We start from the raw sequence: 21,536 nt of genomic DNA, 5'->3' as shown, positions 1-21,536 counted from the left end.
TACTTTGCTCCCTCTCTCTGCCGTATTACAGGTACCCAACCCCCGCCAGCTGAAGACTTCATCCAGCGCTAGTCTCCGGCACCACCTCAATGCCTGCCCTGCTTTCTCTTCCCCTCACGTCCGTCATGCTTGACGTGAGGGGATGAGAGAGCAGGGCAGGCAATGCGGCACCGCCACCGCAGACCAGCGCTAGATGGAGTCTTCAGCCGCCAGCCAACCAGGGGCCCAGAGCAAATTTTAGGGGGGCCCAGGCCCCTGTGGCCCCACCTAGCTACGCCATTGCTTACAGCTGGAGTTACTAATATACACTACTGCATTAATGTGAGCTTACAAGGATCATACCGAGCTATAGTTATACCCAGTACAACTCGCCCACTGGTGTTTCCTTCTTTACCCACTTCACCACTGCAAATGAAGAGAAATGGGGTGGGGTCTGGGAGTAGGTTTTATGCCCTGTGAAGCCACACCTCTTGCACAGGGCTTGGTAAGGTTCTGGCACACATGCTATTAACATGCTGTCTTACATGCAGTTTCATAGAGGCACATTTTCGATGTGACGTCTGAATCCGAATTGAGAAGTTTTGCTGAAAACATTTTTTTTTAAATGTCTGGCCCAGAGCCATAATTGAACCAGAAAACCGTCTAAATTTCTGGTTCAATTATGGCTTTGAACGAGATGTTTTCATGAACAAAATGTCCATCTGTGAGTACCATTGTCAGAAAAAAATTAAGTCATGGCATGCTGGCGGCATCCCGGCTGCATATAATGTTTTCTTGTAAGATGCATTTAATTTTCCTTGATGTTTGCTCTTCTGCCTCCACTGCCAGTGACTGGGAGGGCGGGTCTTGTAGCAGAGAGGCCAGGCGGGGAGGAGGTGTGCACAGGTGTCCTGTTTCGGAAGCTCGCGAGCGGACGGCTCCGGCTTCTCCTGGCTCCATGTGGAGGATGGAAAAAGAAACCAAAACACTGCTGCATGAAGCCATGGAAAGCATCAGGGTGGCGCAAAATTATGGGTGTGAGCTGTGGCAGGTGCGCAGTGGAGTCCATGGACTAAAGTAAGCTCGGCAGCTGAGAACTCCAGGGTTTGAAGCAAGTGGGTCAGTGGCGTCTGGTTGTCTGGGACTGACATGCACAGCACTTGGGAGCTCCAGGGGTGCGCAGAGTAGTCTGGGATGTTTCTTTTCATGAGCTCTTCAGTCAGCGCATCTGTTTGCTCCCCCTCCGTCCTATACAAAGAAAGTAAAGAAAAACGAGAAGCAGGAAGCCTATGTGGTTCTCCAAACAAGTAGCTGAAAACGTAAGAGCAAAAGAGGCTTTGTTCAAGAAATACAAAAGAACGCAATGAGAGGATCACAGAAAAGATTATCGGATTAAACTCAAAAGAAGCGAAGAGGGAAATATGGCTAGCGAAAGGGCAAGCGGAAGAAAAAATGGCAAAAGATGTAAAAAGTGGTGACAAGACCGTTTTCAGATATATTGGAGAAAGGAGAAAAGATAGGAATGGAATTGCAAGACTGAAAGATAACGAGAATGGCTGTGGAGAGTGATAAGGATAAAGCAAACATGCTAAACAATTACTTCTCTTCGGTGTTCACGGAGGAAAATCCTGGTGAAGGACTGCGGTCGGCTGCCGAGGGAACATCTGGGAATGGAGTGGATAATGCACCATTTATGGAAGAAAGAGTTTATAAACAGCTTGAGAATCTGAAGGTGGACAAAACTATGAGGCCGGAGGGGATACATCCCAGGACACTGAGGGAGCTCAGAGAGGTCCTGGCGGGACCTCTTAAAGATTTATTTAATAGATCTTTAGAGACAGGAGAGGGTCCCCGAGACCGGGGACGAGCAGATGTGGTCCCTATTCACAAATGTGGAGACAGGGAAGAAGTGGGAAACTACAGACTGGTAAGTCCCACGCGGTGGTAGGAAAAATAATGGAGTCGCTGCTGAAAGAAAGGATAGTTAACTTTCTAGAAACCAACGGGTTACAGGACCCAGGCAACATGGCTTTACCAAACAAAAATCCTTTCAAACAAATCTTATTGACTTCTTTGACTGGGTGATCAAAGAACAGGGTGAAGGACATGTGCTAGATGTAATCTACTTGGATTTTAGCACATCCTTTGACATGGTCCCCCACAGAAGACTCGTGAATAAGCTGAAAGGGTTGAACGTAGGACCAAAATTGGTGAACTGGATAGGAAATTGGTTGACCAATAGGTGGCAGAGGGTGTTGGTGTCCAGAAGGATGCTAGGCTGCACAGAGAGGAGGTGTTGATGTCCCTCTACAAGTCATTGGTGAAACCTCATTTGGAGTATTGTGTTCAGTTTTGGAGGCCGTATCTTGCTAAAGATGTAAAAAGACTGGAAGCGGTACAAAGAAAAACCTACAAAAATTGTATGGGATTTGCATTGCAAACCATATGAGGAGAGACTTGCCGACCTGAACATGTATACCTTGGAGGAAAGGAGAAACAGGGGTGACATGATACAGACGTTTAAATATTTGAAAAGTATTACTCCACAAACAAACCTTTTCTGGAGATGGGAAGGCGGTAGAACTAGAGGACATGAATTGAGGTTGAAGGGGGGCAGGAGTAACATCAGGAAGTATTTTTTCACGAAAAGGGTGGTGGATACATGGAATGCCCTCCCGCTGGAGGTGGTAGAGATGAAAACAGTAATGGATTTCAAACAGGAATCCTGTTTAGAAGGAATGGATCCAGGGAATATTAGCGGAGATTGGGTGGCAACGCCAGTAATTGGGAAGCAAAACCAGTGCTTTGCAGACTTCTACGGTTTATGCCCTGGTTCTGCCCTTGCGAGGGAGGGACCAGAGCTGAGAGACAGAGAGGGAGAAGGGCCGAGCCTGCATGCATTTCACTGCCGGCCGCCGTAACCCGGCCCCGACGAGGTAAGTCAAGACAAGTCAAGAGATGACTTTTAAAATTTGGAGGGAGGAAGGGAGGGGGCCTGGAACTCGAAGGGAAGGAGGGAGGGAGGGAGTAACATAGTAGATGACGGCAGAAAAAGACCTGCATGGTCCATCCAGTCTGCCCAACAAGATAAACTCATATGTGTATACCTTACCTTGATTTGTACTTGCCTTTTTCAGGGCACAGACCGTACAAGTCTGCCCTTCACTATCCTCGCCTCCCAACCACCAACCTCTCTTCCCCCACCTGCTCCGCCACCCAATTTCAGCTAAGGAAGGGAAGGATGACAACCCTGGAACTCGGAGGGAGGGAACAAACTACTTCCGGTGGGTGGAATATTGGGGGTGCTCGAGCACCCACAGCACCCACTGAGTCGGCGCCTATGCCGGTATCGTGGAGAGTAGAGTTTTCATTACCATCAGGGGGGAGTCTTCTGTTTGCAAAGCTTGGGATCCCTACCAGCTACTGCTAAACATGTGCTACTGTTGGGTGGGCCTGAGCCCTAAGTGGGTGGGCTCTGGCCCACCCAGGGCCACCTGTGGCACTGGCTACGCCACTAGTCCATGCAGTTTCTGTTGTGAATTGTTTGCTATTAAAACAGTGAGCTTCTGTTTCCAGGGACTTTTGTGCATCAGGCCCTAAATCATTTCCCTGATGTGTTCTCCCTGTGTAGGACCCACTGCCTGTTATCTACTTCCTATACATTACAGATCCAATTTAAGGAGGTGGGAAATCTCAGAATTACCTCACCCAAGGAGGTTTGATTGAGCGTGCATGACCCATTATTTTTACCTGAAGTTAGTAGGCGGAGCTTGTCACCCTATGAAGTACATTGTTTGGGTGTACCAAGATGGTGGTAGCTCATTGGGGAGAATGAAAACTTCCTTGGGTGATGTGGCTTCAGCTGTGTGACATCATGCCATCCTGTTAATCACAGTTCCTTGACCTCATCTGGGGGCGGAGCTCTGACAGTCTCTGTCCTTTCTTTATTTAAAGTGTCTGCAGAGCTGCAAATGGGGAAAAGAGAAAAGCAGAAACTTTCTGCCTTTGGGGCCTGGAAATCCCTGCAAGACCCAGTCTCAGATCTGCAGAGAGAATTGATCTGAGACCTGGAATCAGCTCAACCTCCTCCTGTTTTATTTATCTTTCCAGAAAAAGGGAAATCTCCAGCTTGAATCTATTCCAGCAGCAGCTGCAGAATTCAGAGGGGAAACAGCAGGGAAATGTCTGCCCTGGTTCCTGATCGGGTAAGAAATTATTCTCTCTCCTCTTGTACCCATGGTTCCAGCACTAAAAGGAGACTATTTCTGTGCAGTTTTTCCAGCTTTCGCTTCTCTATTTGTCTCTGTTGAGTGAAGCAGTAGGTCTAGTTTATGTTTATTAAAACATTTAATAGCTAAACAAAATATCACAGCTGTTTACAGTAAACTTAAAACACATAAACAAATTGGGGGGCCGTGGAGGAGTGAGAAAAGAGGGGAAATGCACATGGATGGGAGGGAAGGCAGAGGTCCATCGAGCCTAGTGTCTTCTTTTCCGACAGTGGCCGATCCAGGTTACAAGTACCTGACAAGATCAATAGGGCTGCTGCTGGGGAAACCCAGCTTCAGCTTTGTGATGTCATGACGTTTCCTGTGCTTTCTCTGACCTTCTTATACTAACCCACCAGTCTCTTTACTTCCCACCTCTTCATTTGTTCCTCCTTCTTCCAACTGCTGTATCAGTCAACATGAGAGATTTCCAGTGTAAGGACCAGGAAGTCTGTTCAAAATATTGGAGATTAAGGGGACAGAACTCGTACTATATACTTCTATAATGTACTGGAGCTCTGATCTTACTGACTGAGGTCATATAACAAAGTCTGTTACAGAAACATAGTAACATTTATTTTAGTTAATTATTTGTATCCCACATTTTCCCACCTATTTGCAGGCTCAATGTGGCGTGCATAGTACCGGAGAGGCATTCGCAGACTCCGGTGTTTCCAAATACAGAGTGATGTTAAGATGAGATAAAGTTCATGTGAGACAGCCACATAAGGTCGTTGAACAGTGGGAGAGTTGTGTTTTGTGCATTTTGCATTCTAGTGTTGTGTTGCAGAGATCAGGCATTTGTTGGGTTGGTAGGGTATGCCTTTTTAAAAAGATAAGTTTTTAGTGTTCTCTGGAAGTGTAGGTGGTCGTACGAGGTTTTCATGGCTTTTGGTAATGCGTTCCACAATTGGGTGCTTATGTAGGAAAAGTTGGATGCGTAGGTTGATTTGTATTTGAGTCCTTTGCAGCTTGGGTAGTGCAGGTTTAGGTACATTCGTGATGATTCAAATGTGTTTCTCGTAGGTAGGTCGATCAAGTCTGTCATGTATCCCGGGGCTTCACCATAGATAATCTTGTGAACCATTGTGCAGATCTTGAAAGCAATGAATTTTTAAATTGGGAGCCAATGTAGTTTTTCGCTGAGGGGTTTTGCGCTATCGTATCGGCTTTTTCTGAAGATAAGTCTGGCTGCCTATTCTGAGCGGTCTGGAGTTTGTTCTTTACATCCTGCATAGATTCCATTGCAGTAGTCTAAATGGCATAGTAGATGACGGCAGATAAAGACCTGCATGGTCCATCCAGTCTGCCCGACAAGATAAACATGATAATGAAACTGTGACTGACGGTGTCCTGTCTTCTGTTCCAGGCCTTGGTCATATTCAAGGATGTTGCTGCTTATTTTTTGGAAGTGGACTGGGACATTCTGGGAGAATGGCAAAAGGAGCTGTACAAGAAGGTCATCAAGGAGGTTCATGACATCCTCACATCACGAGGTAAATATGTCTTCTTTATCATTTACCACACAGGCACATTAATGGAATGGGTGCTGTTATTTTGTCAGAGCTGGAACAATCCCAGGTCCCAGGGGCACCTGAAATTGAGACCTGGCTTCTGATGCAAAAGATGCTGCTCTGTGCTGTAAGAAAAAATGCTTACCTTAAACTGGAGGCTTCATACAAGACCAGCTGCAGTCTGTCTCCCTTTTCTGTACAACAAAATTCTGACCCTTCTTGCTGAGAACTACAATTTCTGTATAATGTGTAACCCCTTCAGATGGTAACCAGATATCACAGAGCAGTTTGACACCTGCCGTGACTTCAGCTTAGAGGTTCCTGAATAGAAATGAGGCACCAGAAACCTCCAACATTTTGTATAAATCAGGCAGCAAACTACAGCTCCCTCTTTTCTCCAATCCTTCTCAGGCCAATACACACAGCCCACGATGTACAGTGTCAATCTAAGTCTATATATGGCGCTCAAAATTACGTGTATGCAAATTAATTGCATAAGAATCCAATTACCACTGATACATGGGCGCTAATGATCAATTATCAGTGCTGATTGGCATTAATTTAAATTTATATGTGGACAGAAGCTCTTTGTCTTTCAGGGGGGCTATAAGACACAAAGCCCCTCTGTGATTTTGCTTGATTGTTGTACAGCTGTTCCCAGTGTTGATTATTGTTCTATTTTTGTGTAACTGGATACTTTAGTTAAAATAAACTTACACGTGGATTCAGAAAGGGAGTTCGGACATAGGAGGTGCATGGGTGGATCAGGGGCGTTCCTGGAATTTACACACAGTGTTACAGAGTAAGGGAGATCCGCGCCTAATTCAGGCACGAAAATATACAACAGGTTGCAGTTGGTTATGGATCCTGGTGCAAATGGTATTCTATAAAGTGCACCTAACTCTGTGCATCATTTGTAGAATACCATTTAGCACCACTTTTTATCAGCTCTGGTATTTGGTGCCATTTAAAGAACTTAGTCCTATCTGTACACACACACCACACACACACTTTCATGCACTGCTTGTTCAGAACAGGAAACTGATTATTATTATTATTAACATTTGTATAGCGCTACCAGATGCACGCAGTGCTGAACACCTGACATAGAGAGACAGTCCCTGCTCAAAAGAGCTTACAATCTAAAAATAATACAAACAGACAAGACAGTTAAGGGTGAGGGAAGTACTGGGTGAGAAGGAACAAGGGGAGGCAATTGAGTAGTAGCTAGGAGCCAAGAGCAGTGGTGAAAAGGTGGGTTTTCAGCATAGATTTGAAAGCAGGTAGAGATGGAGCTAGACGTACAGGCTCAGGAAGTCTATTCCAGGCATAAGGTGCTGCGAGAGAAAAGGAACAAAGCCTGGAGTTAGCAGTGGAGGAGAAGGGGGACAACAAGAGAGATTTGTCCAGTGAGCGGAGTTCACGGGGAGGAATGTAGGGAGAGATGAGAGTGGAGAGGTAATGGGGAGCTGCAGAATGGATGCATTTAAAGGTCAGTAAGAGAAGTTTGAATTGTATGCGGAAGCGGACAGGGAGCCAGTGAAGTGACTTGAGGAGTGGGCTAGTGTAGGTATAACAATTTTGGCGGAAGATAAGTTGTGCTGCAGAATTTTGGACAGACTGGAGAGGAGCGAGATGGCTGAGAGGAAGACCAGTGAGAAGTAAATTGCAATAATCCAAACGAGAGGTGACAAGGGTTGGGCAAGGGTTCTGGTAGCGTATTCAGAAAGGAAGGAGCGGAGTTTGCTAATGTTGTAGAGAAAGAAGCAACAGGTTTTGGTGATCTGTTGAATATGTGCAGAGAAGGAGAGAGAAGAATCAAAGAAGACTCCAAGGTTACGAGCGGAGGAGACAGGGAGGATGTGAGAGCCATTAACAGGAAACTGATGGAACCTCCCTAAGGCTTCTACATATAAATTTAAATGTTATTTCTCTACTTATTTACAGGTTATTCAATTGTTAAGCCTGATGTTATATTCAAGATTAAAAAGGAAGATGAGAAATATTTCACTCCACATTTTGAGTGGGAGGGAAAAGAAAACCCTGATGAGCCCATGAAGAGTAAGTAGATGTTTTTCAGATCAAAGTCTCCAGACATTTGGAGACTTAAAATCCATTTCCTAATTTAGTATTATCCATCTAGATGTGTTTTCTCTTAACAGGCCTTCCGATTTTCACGTCTGTGTTCTCAATGAGTGTTAAAGAAGAGGAAGATCTTCCCTTGATGGATCCTCCTGAATCAGAGACGTCTGAACAGACTCACCCTCCTGTAACAAGTAAGTATAAAATTCCTCTTGCACCTCCTACTAAAGTCAGCAGGGATTATTTAGGAATTCAGATCTGGTGGGATAAGAAGCCATTATCCTCTCTGTAAAGCAGATACTGCTGGGGTGTGTGATTGAGCAGCATTATTACTACTAGTACTACATAAGTACATAAGTACATAAGTAGTGCCATACTGGGAAAGACCAAAGGTCCATCTAGCCCAGCATCCTGTCACCGACAGTGGCCAATCCAGGTCAAGGGCACCTGGCACGCTCCCCAAACGTAAAAACATTCCAGACAAGTTATACCTAAAAATGCAGAATTTTTCCAAGTCCATTTAATAGCGGTCTATGGACTTGTCCTTTAGGAATCTATCTAACCCCTTTTTAAACTCCGTCAAGCTAACCGCCCGTACCACGTTCTCCGGCAACGAATTCCAGAGTCTAATTACACGTTGGGTGAAGAAAAATTTTCTCCGATTCGTTTTAAATTTACCACACTGTAGCTTCAACTCATGCCCTCTAGTCCTAGTATTTTTGGATAGCGTGAACAGTCGCTTCACATCCACCCGATCCATTCCACTCATTATTTTATACACTTCTATCATATCTCCCCTCAGCCGTCTCTTCTCCAAGCTGAAAAGCCCTAGCCTTCTCAGCCTCTCTTCATAGGAAAGTCGTCCCATCCCCACTATCATTTTCGTCGCCCTTCGCTGTACCTTTTCCAATTCTACTATATCTTTTTTGAGATACGGAGACCAGTACTGAACACAATACTCCAGGTGCGGTCGCACCATGGAGCGATACAACGGCATTATAACATCCGCACACCTGGACTCCATACCCTTCCTAATAACACCCAACATTCTATTCGCTTTCCTAGCCGCAGCAGCACACTGAGCAGAAGGTTTCAGCGTATCATCGACGACGACACCCAGATCCCTTTCTTGATCCGTAACTCCTAACGCGGAACCTTGCAAGACGTAGCTATAATTCGGGTTCCTCTTACCCACATGCATCACTTTGCACTTGTCAACATTGAACTTCATCTGCCACTTGCACGCCCATTCTCCCAGTCTCGCAAGGTCCTCCTGTAATCGTTCACATTCCTCCTGCGACTTGACGACCCTGAATAATTTTGTGTCATCGGCGAATTTAATTACCTCACTAGTTATTCCCATCTCTAGGTCATTTATAAATACATTAAAAAGCAACGGACCCAGCACAGACCCCTGCGGGACCCCACTAACTACCCTCCTCCACTGAGAATACTGGCCACGCAATCCTACTCTCTGCTTCCTATCTTTCAACCAGTTCTTAATCCATAATAATACCCTACCTCCGATTCCATGGCTCTGCAATTTCTTCAGGAGTCTTTCGTGCGGCACTTTGTCAAACGCCTACTACTACATATTATTTCTATAGTGTTACTAGATGTACACAGCACTGTACACAGACATGGAAGAGACAGTCCCTGTTCTACCAGAGATGGATAGTAACAAAGTACTTGTACTTCATTACAGTACTTAAGTACAATTGTCAGTACTTTTTACTTATAACAAGTTACATTTTTTTCCAATACTTTTACTTGTAACTCATTACAAATGAGCTGTACTTTTGTACAGAGTAACAAAGTACAAGTTATGAAAGTTTAAAAAAATATATATATATTCTTCCTTACCTCTGCTCCCCCTCAGGGCTTGCAGCTGATTGGGCCCAAGCGTCAACCCCAAAAACAGCTGAGCTAGGACCGGAAGTTCGGGCCCAATCAGATGCAAGCCAGCTTCTGATGTCGCCTCACCTTCCAGGACAACTGCGCAGGTGCACTCTGTCTCCCGCACATGATACTCTGTGGCTGAGGCATGCCAGCTATCGAGCACAAGAGTGCAGTCAGTCATCGGAGGTGGGGGGGGGGGGGGGGGGGAGTAGAGGAGTTTTTCTTAGCTGCCTCACTGATGGTAAGGAGGCATGGGAACCTCCCAGCACTGAAGAGAAGTAGCTGGCTACCAGTTGACAAATTATAGTTACTTTCCCTTGTCAAATTTATCATCCCCCCCCTCCCTGAACAGAAGGACCTACTAAATGCTGCTAAGCCTGTGTGCTGTGGAGTTTTAAGGCCCCCTCCCTTCAGTCTCAGACAATCAGCTTAGAGCTGCCCTTCCCCCAAAATAATCTTCCTCTGAAGCCTAACTAAGCTTAAAAAAAAACAATGTGGAGCTGAGCTGGGAGGACGGAGGTCTGGCTGTAAAAAAAAAAAAGCAGGCTGAGAAGCAGGGAGAGCTGTGAAAAAAACTAAGCTAAAAACAAAACAAAGTGGAGCAGAGGTGAAAGGAGGGTAAAAGGGGAGATTGGAGGACATGCTGGACATGGAAGAAGGTGGTAAGGGAGATTAGAGGAACATATTGGGCAAGGAGGAAGGTGGGAATGGGAGATCAGGGTGAGACATTCTAGATACAGAGGAAGGTGGGAGGAGAGATTAGCTAGAAGAAAAGTGGGAATGGAGATCGGGGGGAACATGCTGGATATGGTGGAAGTGGAGCTTGAGGGCACGTTGGGTACAGAGGAATGGGGGAGGAGAGATTGGGGAGCATTCTGGGTATGGAGGGTGGAAAGCGAGATCCGGGGATCATGGTGAAAAGGGAGATTGTGGGATATGCTGGGCATGGAGGAGAGTGGAAAGGGAGATTAAGGTGACATTCTGGTCACAGAGAAGTGAAGGTGGAAGGAAAGATCAGGGGATGGTGTTGGAGAGGAGGGAAGGTGGAAGGGAAAAGAAGGAAGAAGAGATGGTGAGCAAGAAGGAAGGGAAGACAGGAAAGATAGGAGGAGAGGAAAACATGGCAAATGGGCAGGAGGCCCTGGACAGCGATCTAGAGATAAGGAAGAGCTTAGAAAAATCAAATTACCAGGCATAAAGTTAGAAAAAAAATAATTTATTTGTATTTTTTTCATTTTCCATTTATTGATTGCAATGTGTCAGTTTTGAGAACTAACATCTGCTATCTGTATATTTTGCACTGTACATAAGGAAATGCAATCTTTTCTATTTTGTTGCATGTAGAGTCTGGTTTCACTGAATATCCCCTCTGACTGCCAGTGAATTTACCAGATAGTGTGAGGGTGGAGCTTGGCCAAAGTCAGCACTTCACAGGTTAACACTGATAGTCAGTTCACTAACCTGCTACGTACATGGATAACAGAAAGGCTGTCCTAACTTTATCTGCCAAAATTACTGGGTACTGGTCTGAATATTGTCCAGTTCCCTATTAACTTCACTGTATATTCGACTATCTGGGGTTAATTCAGCCTGTGGTTGTAAGCATCTAAAAACTCCTGACTGCCTCGAGCTCAATATCTGCCTCAGAATGAGTTAGCAGTTTTCCAATTGTTGGTGTCCAGCAGAATCTGACTTATACAGAAATTAGATGGAAAACAGCCTGTGTCAAGAAAAAGAAAAAAAAAACCCTCCTGATGACATATCAACAACAGAGCTATTTGTAGCTGTTGAGAAAGGAGTTGCTTACCACAGTATAAAAATATCAGGGTATTTCTAGAATGCATTCTGATGATGATCAGTACAGCAGTACCATTCTTTTTATTGATTCTGTACCAGTGGAGGTGCCTGTAAATAATTCGGTGGTAACTTTTAAAAAAACCCCAAAAACATATTTTGCTGTTTTTTTTCCCCTATAATAGGTTCCCACAATGTCAAGCCCGACATTTTAATCCGATTTGAGCAAGAAGGATTCAAGACTGAGCATCTGGGATCTGAGGAAAGAGGAAATCTGACCACCACAGGCACATGTGAGGAAGCTTCGATTAAAGCTAATAAAGAGGTAATACAGACTTTTCCTCTAAGAAAGATCTCTGGACCAGGGATAGTGAGAATGAGGTGTTATAATCACAGCCATTGACTTCTAACCGTTGTTGTATAGATAATGTGTTCTGTTTTTCTTATTTTTACTTTTCTCCTTTCATTGACTTTTTTTTTTTTTTACCTTTCATTGCTTCTCTTTCTCTTATTCTTACCCACCATTATCTCACTATTTCTAACCACTCTCTATCCACTTTGCAATCTGTTTCTTGCTGAATTTTTATCCTGTTTCACCCAATTTCCTCTTTAACATATAGAGCTACCACCCTCCAGTTTAATCCACTCTATCATGGTGATATCATTTGTACCCTGATATTTCAGTGTTTTATTGGTTGTCTTCCTTTCACAGATCTCTGAGATGCCTATTCTATCTACCTTTTCATTTAGTGCAACAAATTCGAACTACTCTCCCATCTTATTTTTCAGGCTTCTAGGATTTGTATACAGACATTTCAAAGTGTGTTTTTTGTCTCTACTGTATTTACAGCTTGCTTAGTAGTTGACAGGGATAGTTAGCAGTCTTCACTCTCCATCTGCTCATCCTTTGAAGGCACCTGGCCTACCTCTGCCTTAGGTATCGGGATGCCCTTTCTTCCCTGTTCCTTTAAAGATACCTAATCTCGGTCCATCTGCTCCTGAGCAACTGTCAATTTTCCCCCATGTTCTAGTTTAAAGGTTGTTCTCTTTTTAAACACTAGTTCCAGCAGCCTGATTCTGCCCTGGTTAAGGTGTGGCACATCTTTTTGGAACATGCTTCTCCTTCCCCAGAATGTTATCCGGTTCCTAACACATCTAAATCCTTCCCTGTACCATTGTCTCACCCACATATTGAAATTCTGGAGCTCTGGCTGTCTCTTGGGTCCTGCATGTGAAACAGGGAGTGTTTCTGAGAATGTTACTCTGGAGCTTCTGGATTTCAGCTTTCTATCTAAGAGCCTAAATTTGGCTTCCAGGACTTCCCTTACAAACTTCCTTATGGTTTTGGTACCCACATATACCCATAAGTGCCGACTACATGGGTGCTGTGGGTGCTCGAGCACCCCCAATATTTTAACCTGCCGGAAGTTGCCAGCCCGCCCTGCCCGCCCTCAGCCTGAACAGTCCTCCGTCCACTCCTTGACGGCCTTCCTGCTGCCCAGAATTTAAAACTCATCTTACCTCGGTCCCAGCAGCAGTGAAAGGCGAGCAGGCTTGGCGCTTCAGCCTTCCTTTCTCTCTCAGCTCTGGTCCCGCCCTTGCAGAAACAGGAAATGAGGGCTGAGAGAGAAGGGAAGGCTGAAGCTCTGAGCCTGCTTGCCTTTCACTGCTGCCGCCGGAGGACTGTTGTGGGAGAAGAGTATAGTATATCTCCTATCAAACTGAGCTCTCTTTTTCATCAAGCACTGCCATTTCCTCCCCTCACCCTCCCCACTGACAGTTTGAACTTCGTGGGTGTGGCTTGGATCTCTTTCAGGGAGAGAAAACTAACAACTTATAGCAGCAGCTTCAGAGAGCATTTTCCATCTCACAGATAGGCTGCAGAGAATACCTTCTCCTGCTTCCACCCACCCTACCCCTCTACCCACCCACCCCTAGAGTGACATGTCTTATATAACCTCCCTATCAACCCACTCATTACTTTACCTCACCCATTTCTATTCTTCTATCACCTTCTCCCACTACTCCAACCAGAGTTACACCTAATCACACTGACCACCCTTCAACATCTTCTGTCCTTCTGTGACTGTTCTCTTGTGCTTGACTGCTTAAATATTTTAAATTTAAATGCTTTACTTTTTGTCTATTAGATTGTAAGCTCTTTGAGCAGGGACTGTCTTTCTTCTGTGTTTGTACAGCGCTGCGTACACTTTGTAGCGCTCTAGAAATGTTAAATAGTAGTAGTAGTAGTAGTAGAAGAGGTCGGGCTTGGGTTGGGACTGGCACTCGGAGGAGAGGGAGAGGGTGGGGGGGGCCTAGAACTCGGAGGAGAGGGAGGGGGGCCTGAAACTCGGAGGAGAAGGGGAGGGAGAGGAGATGGGGAGGGGGGAAATGCACCACCTGTAAAAAAAAAAATAAAAAAAAAATTCAACACCCCCAATCATTTTGGGAAAGTTGGCTCCTATGCATATACCAAGACAGTTGGCTCCTCCCCAGCACTGTTTAAAATCTTATCTAGGTGATGTGTGAGATCTGCCTCCTTTACCATCCTTATCCATCCCTTCCTAGCAGAAGCTTCTGGAGACACATCCTCAGTGCGAGAGAATATTACTTCCTTTGGAGGCTAGATCCTGAGTATTGGATCACTTCTGGCTCACCAAAATGATGCTTTCCTTTTAGATGATCTCTCTTCCAAGATAGAGGTCTATAAAATACTGAGTGGAGTGGAACAGGTAGATGTGAATCGCTTGTTTACTTTTTCCAAAAATACTAGAATTAGGGGGCATGCAAAGAAGCTACTATGTAGTAGATTTAAAACAAACTGGAGAGAGTGTTTATTCTTTCAATATGTAATTAAACTCTGGAATTTCATGCCAGAGAATGTGGTAAAAGCATTTAGCTTAGCAGGGTTTAAAAAAAGGTTTGAATAATTTCCTAAAAGAAAAGTCCATAAGTCATTATTAAAATGGACTTAGGAAAATGGATTGCTTATTTTTAGGATAAGCAGCATAAAATGTATTGTACTGTTTTGGGATCTTGCCAGGTACTCGCAACCTGGATTGGCCACTGTTGAAAACAAGATACTGGGCATGATGACGTTCGGTCTGTCCCAGTATGGCAATGCTTATGTTCTTATAGTACAGAGGCTTCCAGATAAGAGATGGGACTTCTCTACTATGTCCCCATCAAAACAGACTCATTCTTTGAGAACCAGGAGCTCTTTGCACTGAGTACACATATGTGGAGGCGTATTTTTAAAGCACTTAAACTTACTAAGTTCTATATTAACCTATAGAACTTTGTAAGTCTAAGCTCTTTGAAAATGAGCCCCCATTTAGTGGTATATAACTGGCTAGCTGCCGATTTCCAGCACTGGTTTGGCGGCCATATTTGGCCAAGTTAATAGCTGGAATATCTTTGGCCGGTTTCAGCTTAACAAGCCTATCTTCAAGTCTTTGCTTAAAGCCCACCTCTTCAATGCTGCGTTCGGCACCTAACCCTTACCATTCAGTGAATCCAGACTGCCCCAATTTGACTGCCCCTATCGGACCGACCGTTCACTTGTCTATTAGATCGTAAGCTCTTTGAGCAGGGACTGTCTCTCTTTGTTAAATTGTACAGCGCTGCGTAACCCTGGTAGCGCTCTAGAAATGTTAAGTAGTAGTAACAAGCCAACGCTGAATATTGGCTTGGACGATTAAGTTGAAACCTGCTGAAAATAAACAGGATATTCAATGTCGGTCATTGGAAACGGCCAGGTATTGACTATCCAGGCTCAACACTGACTGCGAGAGGCAGCCTGGCTATTTCCCAGGGGCTGAATATCAGGCCCTCTGTCACTCACACACAATTATACTCACTCTCTTTTCTGCAGGGTTGACCCCAGCACTCTCCACTTTCCTGCCTTTAGACAGTATTCAACCAGCTTCTCTTTCCCCTACCTGTTCAGCTGCTGCTGTCTCTCTGTTCATCATCTCTCTATATAAAACGCACCTCCAACGTTCTGAAGCCTCCACAAGTCCCAACGTTCTAAATGCATGGTGGTGAAACCAGGAATTCACCCATGAGTGTTGGCCCCGCCCCCACGTAAAACGTCATGACGTCGAGGGCGGACCAGTGACACTCAACCAATCGCATCGCGAACCCGTTACTAAGCGACGGAACGTGACATAAGACACATCGTGGAACAATGAAAACCAGCAGCAACAGTTGCTACGCGACGTCAACAGCAACGCTAAAAGGACCATATAGATCTCTGCTCTCCACACAAACAACAGACACAGAGGGCATATGAGGGAAGGAAAAAAACCAGCACATACACACACACTCTCACTTTTAACTGGCTATAATGAGCAACTGACCTGCCACTATCACAGGGACTGCTAGCCTCTCTCTCTCTCTCTCTCTCTCTCTCTCTCACACACATACACATGGGACACAGAGGGAATGGAAGACAAGGAACAAATCGTTGGGTATGGAGGGGGTGGCAGGGGAGATAAGGCAATAACTGCCTCAAATGTTTGTGCTGTGCTATGTACAATTATAATGCTGTCTCTTCATTTTGACCCTACCCTTTCACACTCTCTTTCACACAGACGCGCACACACACACACTTACACTGTCTCTATCTCACACACACATATATACATACTCTCTCACACAGACACACAAACACGCCTCAAATGGTTCAGCTGTCCTATGTAAAATTTCACTGCTGTCTCTTCATTTTCACCCTACCTGTGCACACTCTCTTTCACACAGAGACACACACACACACTTTCTCTGTGTTATACACACACAGACACACATACATATACACACTCTCACTCTCTCTATAGCCTTGCTAGCGCCCGTTTCATTTGTTTACGAAACGGGCCTTTTTTACTAGTAAGTACATAAGTATTACCACACTGGGACAGACCAAAGGTCCATCAAGCCCAATATCCTGTTTCCAACAGTGGCCAATCCAGGTCACAAGTCCCTGGCAAGATCCTAGAGCAGTAGAACAGATTTTATGCTGCTTATCCTAGAAATAAGCAGTGGATTTTCCCAAGTCAATTTAATAATGAGCTATGGACTTTTCTTTTAGGAAGCCGTCCAGACCCTTTTAAAACCCCGCTAAGCCAACCACCTTTACCACATTCTCTGGCAACGAATTCGAGTTTAATTACACGTTGAGTGAAGAATTTTCTCCGATTCGTATTAAATTTATTATTTTGTAGCTTCATTGCATGCCCCCCAGTCCTAGTATTTTTGAAAAGAATAAATAAACGATTACCCGTTCCATTCCACTCATTATTTTATAGACCTCTATCATATCTCCCCTCAGCCGTCTCTTCTCCAAGCTGAAGAGCCCTAGACGCTTCAGCCTTTCCTCACAGGGAAGTCATCCCATCCCCTTTATCCCCCTTCTCTGTACTTTTTCTAATTCCACTATATCTTTTTTGAGATTCAGCGACCAGAATCGAACACAATAGTCGAGGTGCGGTCGCACCATGGAGCAATACAAAGGCATTATAACACCCTCATTTTTGTTTTCCATTCCTTTCCTAATAATACCTAACATCCTGTTTGCTTTCTTAGTCGCCGCAGCACACTGAGCAGAGGGTTTCAACGTATCATCAACAACGACGCTGAGATCCCACCTTGTACAAGCTAAAATCTCTTATCCACATGTGCTGATTCCTGTTGCTCCTCCTTCCAGCTGCTGAATTATCCAGCATGAGAGATTTCCACTGTGTTACTGGGAACCAAGCAATCTATCCAAAACACCAAATAGTTGAAGGAGCAGGGCTCTCTTCATACTAAAATTTCCTGTAGATCTGATTTCACTGATAGAGATCATATAGCAAAGTTTATCACACAAACGTGTTTCTTGGGATCTCAGCTGCTTTTGATTCAGTATTAGATCAGGTCCTCTTAAAATGCTTAGAAGACACAAGTATAGGGGGTGGACAGTTTTACAGTGGTTTTCCTTCTTTTTAGAAAATTGTCTCCATCAAGTATGTTTTTCCCCCCCAGGGAGAGTTGCAGTGATTTAGTATGTGGGGGGGGGGGGGGGGTTCTGTGTTTTCTGCTGTATTATTTGACATCTATTTGTCCTCTTTATGTGATCTTTTGTGACAGAGTACTGATTGTCAGGTTTTTTTTTTATTATTGATTGCACTTTTTTCTAAGTCTCCTGGTTGTCATCAGTCACAGATAGTTGAGCATTTTAGTGAGATCTCAGCACAGTGTGGTCAGAATGGCCTAAAAGACTGAGATGATGGTGGTACCTACTGATCAGCTGCATTTTTGTCTTTACCCTCCTTTCTTGAAACTATTCCAATTCTGCATCAAATCTGTTATCTAGGAATAGTTCTCAACTCTGCTGACATTTTGGCCACAGGTTTTGTTATGTATTTTTTTTAACTTTGCTGGTTCATCTTCAGAATGTCAGATGATTTTTTTATGTTGACTGAATTGATGATTTTTACTTAAATCTGATTTCTGGATGTGGACAATTTGGAGACAGTTCTACAACTGGGAGCCTCCATGTAGGTGCCCCAAGGCTGTGCAGTAGGATCCTTTTCCATAACAGATTCTAAGTGACTGGGATCTGTTATAGACTTAACCTGGCTTAACCTGAGATCGGCACGACTCGCATCTAGATGCCCAGTGTTACCAGCCATGGAGCTGGCGTAAGTGCAGACACCTAAATGAGGTTTTCTGTAAGTCATGTGCTTAGTTCTGTCTGTTGCTGTGTTGCTCCCTTGCAAGTACACGCTATGTAATTTGGTATTTTCAGAATAGCACTTAGGCTCCCTGCTAGCAGTAATGCAAGTACAAGCACACATACACGCTGAAATGCTAGTATTCTAGGCATTTACGTATGCGGCACCTAGATTATAGAGTTGCCCATTTAATGCCTAGTTCTTTCATTCTGAGGGAGTTGCATTGGACACCTGTAAAATATTGCACACTACTTAAATGTCTTCCTTCTAGAAACCTTTGTTCTTCTTAGCAGTGCTGTGGTTTATAAAACTTCCATGAGACAATGTGCGTCTTCGTTATGACGTACACAACTGGAACAATTTACCGTTGAAGTGGTGTGTGTGTAGCATTATTTGATGATTTGAAAAAATATAAAAGGCTTGACTGCTTTTTTCTACTTTCCCATTTTATTTTGATTGATTTTCTGTTTCTATTCTTTTTATGTGAACTGTTACATGTTTTTGTTGTAAATCATCTAGAAATATGTTGATAGGTGTATTGTGATAAAGTCACATCCAGGATAGTTGGGTTAAGGCAGTGTCAGTTTGAAATACAAGTCCCAGAAGGCATTGCAGGCAAGGAGCCAGGAGTTGAGATGAGGAACCTGGACTGGGCTCCTAGCTGCAATGGGGGAAGACATGGGTGTAAGGTGGCAGGACGTGTAGATGGGCTGCCACTAGGGGGAAAGAGAGTTAGGAAACCCTGTGTGCAGGAGCTCATCATTAGTCCAATGCTTAACTCAGCTGGTATGGGTGTGGGGGAAGCTAATGGAAGGAGAATGATTGGTTGTGAGAGCAGAAGCCAGGGATTGATTAGGCAGGTGGGAAGGAGTCCCAGAAGAGAGAAGCAGAAGGAGAGAGGCAGTTGCAGGCTGAAACCCTTGGGTAAGAGAGGTCCCTAAAGTACTGAAGCAGGCTGAAATCCCTTGGGTGTGAAGAAGTCCCAAAAGTATTTGCAGGCTGAAAATCCTTGGGTAAGGGAGGTCCCTAAAGTATTGAATGTACCAGTGAAGCTGATGCAGGGTGAAATCCCTTGGGTATGAGGAGTCCCTAAAGTATTGAACTCTCCTGAAGGTAAAGAGAGTAGAAGGTAGAAACTGCTGCTTTGTGATTTAACTGTGACGATGAGCTGAATGAACTGGTTTTATTTGGAAATGAACTACTGTTACTGTGCACTGGATAAAGAGCCCAGACTGGAGCTGACCATGAGCCTGTATTGAATCCTGGTATTTGCTGATAGCCTACAGCTTAAAGGGGACTATTTGCCACACACTTTCAGGTGGCTTATACATGCTTAAGATTGAAGGTGAATGCTGCTGTTGGAACTGTGTATCAGGTCTACTAGAAACCTGCATGGAATAAAGTCCTTAAGATTGAAGTTGCTGGTGAACATTTATTTCTTGACTTTACCGGGAGCCTGTTGGAGGAGATTGTTCTATCCTCGGCTGCACATAGAGGTACCTGGTTACAGTATATTTAATAAAATGAAATGAAAAAATAATGACACTTTGATGTAGGGTGTCCTGTTTGCTGTTCTAGGCGTTGGTCACATTCAAGGATGTTGCTGCTTATTTCTTGGAAGTGGACTGGGACCTTCTGGGAGAATGGCAGAAGGAGCTGTACAAGAAGGTCATCGAGGAGTTTCATGCCATCCTCATCTCACGAGGTAAATATGTTTCTCTTTCATCTACCACACAAGCACATTATGGAATCAGTGGTATAGAAATCACAGGAACTAGATACCATGGGCACCTGAAATTTAGATACCATCCCATATTCAATAGGAGCCTGTGAAAGACTCCACTGCTACAAGATCTGCAAAGGATGCTACTCTCAGTTGTAAGATAAAATATACAACTTAAACTAGAGGTTTCACATAACACCAGCTGGAGTCTCTTTCCCATTCCTATACAGAAGACCAGAGAGAGGATTTATCTCTCGGATTTCTTCTGAGACTTTTGCATAAGGTCATGACATATCAGCTACACACAAGTCAACTATACTGTACAACATATAACCTCTCCAAGTGGTAACCAAGATTGGTGGCTGCAATGCCTCCACCTAGGAGTGAAATGAAGAGAAATCTCTATACCAGAAAACTTCTATGATATAATCTTAATCAAGTGTCAGACCACTGCTGCCTCTTCTCTCCAAGCTTTGTCAGACAAATACACACATCTCAAGATATCTATGCACACATCATACACACTGCTCCATGAAAACATGAAGCAGGGGGAACCTCCCGAGGGATTCTACAAATACAATTTCAATGTAATTTTCCTACTTCTTATTAACAGGTTATTCAATTGTTAATCCTGATGTTATATTCAAGATAAAAAAGGAAGACGAGAAATATTTCACTCAACAATTTGAGTGGGAGGGAAAAGAAAATCCAAATGACTTCAACAGTAAGTAAATGTTTTGGATTTAATGGGCTTTGCATTTTTAGATCACAGAAGATGGGTCAATAACATCAAACATTTCCTAATTTAGTATTATCAGATACTTGGTGAATCCTTGCAATTTTTTTTTCTCATCACAGACCTTCCAGTTGTAACATCTGTGTTCTCACTGAGTATTAAACAAGAGGAAGATCTCCCCTTCATGGATAATCCTGAATCAGAGATGTCTGAACAGACTCATCCTTCTATAACAAGTAAGTATAAAATTCCTCCTGCACATCTTTACTGAAGTCAGCTGGGATCATTTAGGAATTCAATGCTGCTGGGATAAAAGTTTGTCATCTCCTCTTCTCCTTCCACTGTCTATTTCCCTACTTTGGACAGATTAAACTTCCTGTGGAGATGGAGGAGGCACGGATAGAGGTGGGTATCCCAGGGGTGGGATCAGGTCTGCAAAACCCTTCATCCTAGAGTGTCTTGGGTTGAGAAATCTGTACTCTTGAAAGGGCTGCTGGAAGTGGAGAGGCTTCAGCACTGTTGTGGAGGGACATGACTGATGAACATGGCTCAGTTTGACTTAGTCATGGACATTTTGTGTTGCTGATAGGTTAATGCAAATCATAGTATATAATGCAGTTTATTGTAATGATGCCATTCTCAATTCCAAAATGGCAGCCTGCTCATGCCCTTCCCAATTACAAAATGGTGGACACAACCTCATGCAGGCTGCCACAGGAAGTCGCGACTGCCATTTCTAGCTTTATGTTAATTAATTTTCTAGCAAAATAACTAACAGCATAACAGAAAAAATTAAGAACAAGTGTACATTTTGTTACACAACAAACT

At 44.0% G+C, this 21,536-nt stretch overlaps 1 protein-coding gene across 1 annotated transcript; it reads left to right on the top strand.

The window, feature by feature from the left end:
• Positions 1-7,971: 7,971 nt before the first annotated feature.
• Positions 7,972-20,979, top strand: LOC115464540 (zinc finger protein 398-like). The gene is made up of 5 exons (XM_030194906.1): positions 7,972-8,037; positions 11,722-11,861; positions 19,828-19,954; positions 20,586-20,696; positions 20,831-20,979. Exons 1-5 carry the CDS (start codon positions 7,986-7,988, stop codon positions 20,977-20,979), a joined length of 579 nt encoding a protein of 192 aa, XP_030050766.1. The 5' UTR covers positions 7,972-7,985.
• Positions 20,980-21,536: the final 557 nt, after the last annotated feature.

Source organism: Microcaecilia unicolor, chromosome 3 (assembly GCF_901765095.1).
Source record: "Microcaecilia unicolor chromosome 3, aMicUni1.1, whole genome shotgun sequence".
Classification (NCBI taxonomy): Eukaryota; Metazoa; Chordata; class Amphibia; order Gymnophiona; family Siphonopidae; genus Microcaecilia; species Microcaecilia unicolor.
The sequence above is the reverse complement of the archived record's forward strand: the minus strand, read 5'-3'. Positions and strand labels throughout refer to the sequence as shown.

Excerpts from the sequence above, each read along its gene's own strand:
- LOC115464540 (XM_030194906.1), top strand. The coding sequence starts at position 7,986 with ATGGATCCTCCTGAATCAGAGACGTCTGAACAGACTCACCCTCCTGTA. Across the intron at positions 11,862-19,827 it reads CGATTAAAGCTAATAAAGAG|GCGTTGGTCACATTCAAGGA; the intron begins GTAATACAGACT and ends TTGCTGTTCTAG. Across the intron at positions 19,955-20,585 it reads TGCCATCCTCATCTCACGAG|GTTATTCAATTGTTAATCCT; the intron begins GTAAATATGTTT and ends TCTTATTAACAG.